Genomic DNA, 10304 nt, shown 5'->3' on the forward strand with positions numbered 1-10304 from the left:
ATCCGGTGTCATAGTGAGCTGTGGTGTAGGTCATAGACGTGGCTCAGATCCCGAGTTGTTATGGCTCTGGCATAGGCCAGCATCTTCAGCTCCGATTAGACCTGTAGCCTGGGAACCTCCATATGCTGAGGGAAGCGGCCCTAGAAAAGGCAAAAAGACCAAAAAAAAGAACACTGAACTGAAAAAAAAAATTCTTTGGCAAAACTGATTAAAGTGCATACACCACATGTAGAAAAATATTCATTCTATATGTTAATTTTCAATATTTAGAAAGGTTATTTTAATGGACATGAGCCTAAATTATTATTATTATTTTTTGCTTCACACATCTTTTTTTATTTTTTAAATTAATTAATTATTTTTTAAAATTACTCAAATGAATTTATCACATCTGTAGTTGTATAATGATCATAACAATCTGATTTCACAGGATTTCCATCCCACAGCCCAAGCACACCCCCCCACCCCCTGAGCCTAAATTATTCTACATTTTTATAAAATTACCTTCCTTTTTTGGGCTGTGCCCATGACATGTGGAAGTTACTGGGCCAGGGATGGAGCTTGCATCACAGCAGAGATCCAAGCCACCGCAGTGACAACACTGGGTCCTCAACCCACAGTGCCACAAGAGAACTCCTTAAAATTACTTTTTGAAAATTACTTTCCAAATAGAAACATAGAAATATCCAAATAGAAACTTTTCAAATAGAAACTGACTTTTCAAGTGGACATAAATAAATGTCTAAAATTTATCAGAAATAAATATTTCAAAAAAAAAAAGAAAAAAGAAAGAAAGAAATATTTCAAGGCATTTAAAGATTAAAAAGAAAAGAAGCATGGAAAAATCCAAAGGAAAGCTCCACAGGGAAAGAAAGAACATCTGTGCCTAAGACCTAGAGCCACAGACCCGAAATAAGGACTTCATGCTCCTTTTCCTTATACCAGTAATGTCTTAATGTGGGAAATACAATGGGGAAGGGGGCCTGTCTTCAGTGGAAGGAAACCTCAGGCCTCTCCCCGCTCCCTTTTTTTGGCTGCCCTGCAACATATGGAGTTGCCTAGCCAGGTATCAGATCCCAGCCACAGTTGCTACCTACACCGTACCTGTGGCAACCCTAGATCCTTCAACTCACTGCGCCTAGCAGGGGGATTGATCCTGCTTCCTGGTTCTGCAGAGACACCACTGATTCCAGTTGTGCTGAACTCCAGGCTTCTCTTACTGTATCATCCACATATGTATGAAAAGGTGAATCCAAAGATTCTTAAGATCAAAATTTGTAGTTGAGTCACTTATCACATCCAAAGCTCCAAAACACCTAGGCCCTAATAGGTCTTGAATTTGAAATATGTCATAGGCTACAATGTGAGCAGTGACCCCTATTTTGTACAACTCAGTGAACGTGTTAATTACTCCTCCTGTGACTGGAGGGGGAGGTAAAAGTGGAGGTGGGAGGGTGGGTGGCATGTGTGTGTCTTATACTCTGCCTTGTGGTTGGAGTGTGTTACTAAACAATTTTCAGATTTAACACCAAGAAGATCAGGACATCCTCATGGACTTTAATTATGAAGACAAACAAAGAGAAAAGCGGCCTCCCTGAACACTAATTTCTGTCTATTCAACTCAGAGACACTGCCAGGCTCTGTTTAAAAGCTCCATCCTTGTGCTGCAGCCAGGGAACGGCATTCGGCCTGCAAGTGGGACAGTTGCAAGGCTTTGTTTCCCTTTTCTCGATCTTTAAAATTCTGCACAACTTGTTCAATGTCTGAAAACTGTTACTTTATGTACTTTTGCCATTTTCTAGTTGCTTGAGTCAAAAGGTTAAAGAAAACCTCTGTGATTCCACCATGGCCCAAATCAAAAGTATTAATTCCTGGAGTTCCCTTTGTGCCTCAGCAGAAATGAATCTGACTAGTATCCATGAGGATGCAGGTGTGATCCCTCGCCTTGCTCAGTGGGTTAAGAATCTGGCGGTGCCGTGAGCTGAGGTATAGGTCGCTGATGTGGTTTGGATCTGGTTTTGCTGTGCCTGTGGTATAGGTCAGTGACTACAGCTTGGGTTGACCCCTAGCCTGGGAACCTCCATATACCATGGGAGTGGCCCAAGAAATGGCAAAAAAAAAAAAATGGCATGAGGAGTTCCTGTCGTGGCGCAGTGGTTAACGAATCCTACTAGGAACCATGAGGTTGCAGGTTTGGTCCCTGCCCTTGCTCAGTGAGTTAACGATCCGGCGTTGCCGTGAGCTGTGGTGTAGGTTGCAGATGCGGCTCGGATCCCGCGTTGCTGTGGCTGTGGTGTAGGCCGGAGGCTACAGCTCTGTAGGTGTGGCCCTAAAAAGACCAAAAAAAAAAAAAAAAAAAAAAAAGGTATTAATTCCTTTATTTTTAGAATGTGTCATTCACAATATTTTCTTATATCTCATTTTTTTTTCTTAAAGTATGAATTACTTAGGGTTAGATTTCATGTCCTGTTTATCTTTGTATCTTCAGAAACAATTTTTTACAAGGTCCTAAAAAGATAGCTAATATTTATTCAGTGATGCACTGATATAAGTGCTTTCAAGTTTATTATATAATAACCCTACAGCATAGAATCACTAGGAAAATTCATTTTATAGATAAGGAAACTGAGGTACAGAGAGATCAAATAAATTTCCCACAGTCTTATTGGCAGTAAACAGCAGAATGAAGATATAAATTCAGAGATTATGCTATACTGATTCAATGAGTGTACTCAACACATCTTTTATGATTAAATACCCAACTGAATAATGAGTTATGAGGAAAAATAATCATCATGTACACAAAGGTAATTAAACCATATAAACTAAAGCTTCCCCCCCAAAACCAGAAAAAGCCAGAGAGGAGATTTAAATCATAAATAATTTAGGTGAATGAGAAAAGGAAGAAAAAAATCTGGCTTTTAACATAACTACTGGGAACTCTTGGTTTGAAAGTCTGTCTTTCTTCCTTCCTTCCTTTCTTTCTTTTTTTTCCTCTTTGTCTTTTTAGGGCCACATGTGGGGAATATGGAAATTCCCAGGCTAGGGATCGAGGGGAGATGGGATTAAGATGGCGGAATAGAAGGACTGGAGCTCAACTTCTCTCACAAAAACAACAAAATTCACAACTAAAGGCTGAGCAATCATCAACCAAATGGACCAGAAACCTTACAAAAGATACCCTACTCCAAAAGACAAAGAGGAGGCCACATCAAGAGGTAGGAGGGGTAATTGTGTGATATAAACAACCCCATACCTCCGAGGTGGGAAGCCCCACAGATTGAAAACTAACTGGTTCACAGAGACTCACCTACAGGAGTGAGAGTTCTGAGCCCCACATCTAACCCTCACGTGCGGGGATCTGGCACTGGGAGAAAGAGCCCCTGGAGCATCTGGCACTGAAGGCCAGTGGGACTTGTGTGCAGGAGCTCCACGGCACTGGGGGAAACGGAGACCCCATTCTTAAAAGGTGCACACAGACTCTCATGTGCACTGGGTCCCAGGGCAAAGCGGAGGCTCTGTGGGAGTCTGGGTCTGACCTGACTGCAGTTCTTGCAGGATCTCCTGGGAAAACAGGTGGTGACAGTGTTCCCTTGTGGGGGAAGGACAGTAGAGGCAAGGCTCACGGGAATATTCATCAGCGGGAGTTCCTCCGGAGGTGGCCATTTTGGGAGAATCTGGCTCCACCCGTCAGCGCTGAAAAGCCCCAGGCCAAACTATAATCCTGGTGGGATCACAACTCCACCCATCTGTAAACAGGCTGCCTGAAGACCCCCAGGCACACAGCTGCCTCTAATTTCACCCAGAGACAAAGCCCCACCCACCGGAGGGATAAGAATCAGCTCTACCTACCGGGGGCAGGCACCAATCCCTCCCATCAGGAAGCCTACAGCAAGCCCCCTTACCAACGTCAGCCACAAGGGTGGCAGACACCAGAAGTAAGAGAGGCTACAACTCTATTATCTATAAAAAGGTCACCATACCAAAAACCTATAAAAATGAAAAGGCAGAGAACTATAACTCAGATAAGGGAGAAAGAAAAAACCCCAGGCTAGGGGTCGAATCAGAGCGGTAGCCACCAGCCTACACCACAGCCACAGCAACGCAGGATCCAAGCCATGTCTATGACCTACACCAGAGCTCACCGCAACGCTGGATCCTTGACCCACTGAACAAGGCCAGGGATCAAACCTGCATCCTCATGGGTATTAGTCAGGTTGTTACTGCTGAGCCACAAGAACGCCAGTCTTCCTTATTTCATTACCAAGTGTCCAAACCTCATAAAAACAAAAACACTTATGAGTTCCTGCTGTGGTACATAGGGGTCAGCCGAGTCTCTGGAGCCCTGGGATGCAGGTTCGACCCTGGCCTGGCACAGTGGGTTAAGGAACTGTAGGAGGTTGAAACTGGCTTGGATCTTATCCCTGGCCTGGGAAGTCTATATGCCACTCTGGGGTTTGGGGTGGGGGAATGTGGGGGTGGAAGCAAAAGCACTTAAGCAGTTCTCTCTAGTATTCTAGTGAAGTACTTCTCCATAGTCAGGAATAAACTCAGCTTTGGTAACTAATTCAATCCTTTGACACCAATAAGATCTAATTAATACCTATGATAAGAATAAGGATAATCATCATAATAATGATAAGTAATAATACTGTGTTCTACATGATTTAAAAAGTCAGATAGCAAGTACATTGTAAGGCAAGTTTCCCAGTGATATTTAAAGGTTTTTTGAGCAATAACAATGATATATGTGTCTCGGAAAATGATTACCTGCCTGGCTCAAATGTTTGCTTGCTAATGTAGCATCTGGAAAGCTTGTTAGAACACAGATTGTTGGGCTTTGCCTCTGGATTTTCAGATACAGCTGTCCTGGGATGTGCCTAGAAATTTCATTTGTAGCATGTTCCGAGATGAGGCTGATGTTGCTGGTTTGGGGGACAGATTTTGATAACCAGTGTACTAAGCAACTAAATCATTTGTCTACTAAGCAACTAAATCATTTGGTTTGTCACTATTTCAGATGTATCTTTAAAAACATATAAAATATTCTTTAACTTCAAAGTTGTTAAGAAAGGAACTCATTGAAAGAAATCAAAATGATCCTATGGGTAAATCATGTATAATTTTACTTTATACATTTTCTGACAGGAAGTCAATATTTATTGCTGATATGTGGCTATGTTTAATTACTAATTCATTAGCAATATGGGATCAGTAGAGTCCAGGGTTTTGGCTTTTAGTTCTAGTGCAGTGTGCTGATGGACCCGGCTCCTCTTGGTGCTTGCACGGGTGCCTGGAATCTGACAGCAGAACTCTTCAGATGACCTCTGCCCCCAGAGGCTGATTGCTTCAGCACGCGAGTTTGCTTCCCACACTCTTACCAAATCTTGAGGTCTTTGTGCTACTTTCATGTAATCATCTATCCAGGTATTCTCCACTTAGCTCACATGCTCATCTTCAAATCTTTATTCAAAGGTCACCTTCTCAGAGAAGATTTTCTTAACCACCTTATTTAAAAATACAGCTCTGATTCGACGCCTAGCCTGGGAACTCCCATATGCTGCACCTGTGGCCTAACAAAAAAAAAAAAGAAATTTTTTTCCCCAGACATAAGCAGAATTTTCTTTAAGTTTGGTATGTGCGTTGCTCATCCTATTGACATAGTCTCTGGTTTGTGACATACCAACATGGCACTATATTTATGCAGAAGGAATGTGCTGAAGATAAGAAACATTGTGTGATATACTCAGCACGAATGTCTGGTTCTCCTTAGTAAAGGGACATGATTCGGGTCATTGCCTCTCTCAATAATTCTTTCACCTTTTCATTCCTCAAGCTATAAATAAAAGGGTTCAGAAGAGGGGTCACCACGGTAATGAGGACAGCGGCTACCTTGTCAAAGTCCAGTGAATGGTTCTGATTGGGTCTCACATACACAAAGATGTTGCTCCCGTAGGCGATGGAGACGACAGTGATGTGGGAAGCGCAGGTAGAAAAAGCTTTCTGACGTCCTTGGGTAGAGGGGATGCGCAGGATGGTAGAAATGATGTAGGCGTAGGACCCGGTAGTGAATGCCAGGGAGCTCAGGATGACAAGGGCAGACAGGAGAAAGTTTATCTTCTCAATGAGGTGAGTATCTATGCAGGCCACCTGTAGAAGAGGGGCAATGTCACAGAAAAAATGATTAATTTCTTTGCTGCAGTAGGGGAGCCTTGTCACTATTATGGTTGGTACCAACACGGACAGGAAGGCCCCCACCCAGCAGCCCAGGACCAGCAGGAGGCAGACCCTGCTGTTCATGATGATGGTATAGCGCAGGGGGTTGCAAATGGCCACGTAGCGGTCAAAGGACATCACTGCCAATAGGATAAACTCCACTGTCCCCAGAAAGAAGTAGAAATATGTCTGAGTCATGCAGCCAGCGAAGGATATGTTTTTCTTCTCTCCTAGGAGGCAGGCTAACAACTTTGGGGTAATGACAGTGGTGTATAAAATATCCAGAAAGGACAAATTACTGAGGAAAAAGTACATTGGGGTTTGGAGGCGATTATCAGCCCATATTAGGGAGATGATGATAATGTTCCCCATGGCAGTTAGTATGTAAGTCAACAAGAGAACCACAAAGAGGGGGATTCGAAACTCCAGGAGGGTTGGGAAGGCAGTCAGCGTGAATCCGGTCACTGTGCTCCAATTTCCCTCGGCCACTGGGACATGTGGCTGGTAGGTCTCCCTGAAGAAATGAGAAAAAGGAAATCAGCCTAGAAGGTAATTTTATAAATATCTGTTGAAAATGTCTTGTGGAAGGTGTCATGTTGGGAAATGACTCAAGGGCTATATTCCTTGATCTGAAAGCCGTTATAGCGCAAACTTGTGAAAGTCAAAATACTATTTAGAGGAGTTCCCAGCATGCCTCAGCGGAAACAAATCCGACTAGGAACCATGAGGTTGTGGGTTCGATTCCTGGCCTTGCTCAGTGGGTTAAGGATCCGGCATTGCCATGATCTGTGTTGTAGGTCGAAGACATGGCTCGGATCTGATGTTGCTGTGGCTCTAGCGAAGGCTGCGGCTACAGCTCTGATTGGACCCCTAGCCTGGGAACCTCCATGTGCCACGGGTTCGGCCCTGAAAAGACAAGAAAACCAAAAAACCAAAAAAAATCCATTTAGACACAAATTCTTCTGTAAAATGAAGGAGTAAGATTGGATTGAAAAATCTTCTATTTTCTCATTAATTGCAGTTTCTGTTCTTTTCAATGTGTCCACCTTCTTTTTTCCCAGCTAAAAACATGCTAAAGTACTGACTCATGCTTTAACTAGAACTCCTTTCTATTATTCTGAAGTTTATGGTCACTGAGAAGGAAATTTTCTTACTTTCTAGTTTTTCCTTTGTGGGTGGGTGTGTCTTTTTTTTTTTTTTTTAAGGGCCGCGTTCATGGCATATGGAGGTTCCCAGGCTAGGGCTCCAATCAGAGTTGCAACACTGCAGCCATAGCAATGCCAGATCTGAGCCGCATCTTCGACCTACACCACAGCTCATGACAACACTGGATCTGAGGCCAGGGTAAGGTCACAGATGCGGCTCAGATCTGGTGTTGCTGTGGCTGTGGCATAGGTTGGCAGCTATAGCTCTGATTCGACCCCTAGCCTGGGAACCTCTATATGCTATGGGTGTGGTCCTAAAAAGACAACCCCCTCAAACAAACAAACTACTCATTCTTGAACTTAGACTTCAGTGCTTTTTCTGTCTAGATATTACTAAACGCCTCTGTAATAAATAAGTCGCAGCTGCTTCCCTCATTTCCCTGTTTCCACCTCCTCTCTGACCTTTTCTCCGAGGTAAAAACTTCTCCTTATTTCATTTTTTATTCAAAGTTTTTCCTAAATTACAAAAATACATTTTTTCAATGCAAAGAATCAAAAAATACAAATGCAAAAAATTATAATCTGTACTTCAACTTGATAGAGATACAGTGACCACATTTTAGTGTATATATTTCCAGGCTGTTTTAAAGTAATAGTTATATATACATATAAAATAAGCGACTAACATTTTTTGGTAATCAGCTTTATCTTGCTTTTTAAAATAATAACAATCATCTTTTCACGTCAATAACTAGAAATCTACACAATCATTTTTTTAAAAATGGCTTTTTGAGGTACAGTTGATACACAAGGAATCACATGTATTTAAGGTGTACAATTTCATGAGTTTGGACATATTCAAACACCCAGGAGATCATCACAATCAGGGTAACAAACACACCTAACACCTCCCAAAATTCCCTTTACAAAATCATTATTAAGGGTCATACAGTTTGATTCTATGGATGGGACTGTGATGTATTTAGCTAGTTGCTTAGTGTTGGTAATTTAGAAGATCGACATTTCTTGCTTATGTATATAATGATCAAGTAAATATTCTTGCACATATGTCTTTGTGAAGTTATCTTATCATTCCTTAGAATACTCTTATTTCCAATAGGATATTTATTCTCACTATTTCTATCATATCAAAATCCAAGAAAGATTTTTACCTTCCTAGATCATCAGATAACATAAAATCACAGGTTGCTTTCATGAGTTCTTTTTCTGAGGTAATAAAGAGTTCCACATCATACTTAGGGCTGGGTAGCTGATGCTGTAACAAGATTAAGCTGCTGTACTTTAAACATTTTTTTTGTTTATTTTTTTTCAACTGTACCCATGGCATATGGATGTTCCCGGGGCCAGGGATTGAATCTGAGCCAGATCTGCGACCTATGCCACAGCAACACTAGATCCTTAACCCACTGCACCGCATTGGGAACTCTTTTTTCTTTTTTTTTTAGGACCATACCCGTGGCATATGGAGGTTCCCAGGCTAGGGGTCAAGTTGGAGCTACAGCTGCTGGCCTATGCCACAGCCACAGCAACGCCAGATCCGAGCCACATCTGCAACCTACACCACAGATCATGGTAATGCCGGATCCTTAACCCACTGAGCAAGGCCAGGGATGAACCCGCAACCTCATGGTTCCTAGTCAGATTCGATTCTGCTGCACCAGGACAGGAACTCCTGCATCAGGAACTCTTGTGTGCTTTTTAAAGTCTCCTTTTATGCTCCAAACTACAATGATCTTATCTGAAAAATTAGAATATTAGATAACATCTTGATTAGGTCCATTCAATGTCTTAGAGTCCTACTACCAGTTACTTTTCAACGTGCTTCCCTATCTCAAAGATTCCAACTTCTTTTCTTCTAGAAAACAAACTCTCAAGTGATTCTATCAATGATGGCCCAGAAATGGCCACTTGTGAGGATGTATACAAACATAGAAGCATTGGAATCTCTTGTGAACTTTATGAGGCATTTTGTTGCCAGTTTCGTGTATATTTTATATTACTATTTCCATGAAGTCATTCAACTGGCCAATGATATTTCACATTTTAAGATTCATGTATAATTAGATTAATATAAAGTTAAAAAAACTGAGCTCCAGTCCCAGTTTATATCATTTTATCTTTGTTATATTAACTTCTTCAACAAGTCATAGTGTCTTCATCAGAGAAGTGAAAGTAATTATAACATTCAAAATAAGCTGGTGTGAAGTTTAAATTAAATCATGTGTAACAATATTTAACAGATTCTTGCTAAAAAATATGGTTTCAGTCTAAACGAATTGGGATGGATTTAAACTTTAACAATTAAAGTGACTTTTTTTCTGAATAAATAACAATAAATTATGAAAATTTTAATTTCTAACTGAGGAATATTTTTAATGCACACTTAATTTGAATCCCTCCAGTTTGGCATCTGACTCCACTAAGAATATTGACAGATCAGAGACTATACACAGAGAAATTAATTTAACAAAATAAAAAAATAAGATGTGAAAATTATACTTACATCTCAGTAGTTGTACAGATGATGTACATTCTCCCAATATGTGTTTAACATTCAGACATAGTAAAATGCTCAAACTTTGATTATTAAGTGCATGAATTAATTCTAAGCATTGTACACTGAAAAATTTTTTTGGCTATATCTATTCCTAGCTTATAGAACTATATCTCAAAGATAAAATCAGCCTTACTAGGTTGCCACACCATCTAATCCTAAAGTGCCTGAGTCCTCTTAATAAGCGTCCTTAGCATGAAGCCACCCAGCTACTACTGCTTGGATGACGTCAGTGGTGGGGAAATGACTACCATGCTTCCTCACTGGCTAAATGAAAAGCTCTCATCATGAATGGGAAACCCTCTAACTTCCAAATACATATTCATGTACTGACCTTATGGACCGAACACTAATCTTTTGCACCATGA

At 41.1% G+C, this 10304-nt stretch overlaps 1 protein-coding gene across 1 annotated transcript; it reads right to left on the bottom strand.

Moving 5' to 3' along the window:
- Positions 1-5769: 5769 nt before the first annotated feature.
- Positions 5770-9914, bottom strand: LOC100513369 (olfactory receptor 6M1). Its single transcript, XM_084978596.1, has 2 exons — positions 9886-9914; positions 5770-6730 (listed from the first exon to the last, which is right to left on the bottom strand). The coding sequence occupies exons 1-2, from the start codon at positions 9912-9914 to the stop codon at positions 5770-5772; spliced, it is 990 nt and encodes a 329-aa protein (XP_084834722.1).
- Between the last annotated feature and the right edge of the window lie 390 nt (positions 9915-10304).

The sequence above is a fragment of the Sus scrofa genome, chromosome 9 (assembly GCF_054392235.1).
Source record: "Sus scrofa isolate SSC_HxYL_T2T_F1_AM1 chromosome 9, Sscrofa_HxYL_maternal_Yorkshire_Landrace_v2.0, whole genome shotgun sequence".
In the NCBI taxonomy this organism is placed as follows: Eukaryota; Metazoa; Chordata; class Mammalia; order Artiodactyla; family Suidae; genus Sus; species Sus scrofa.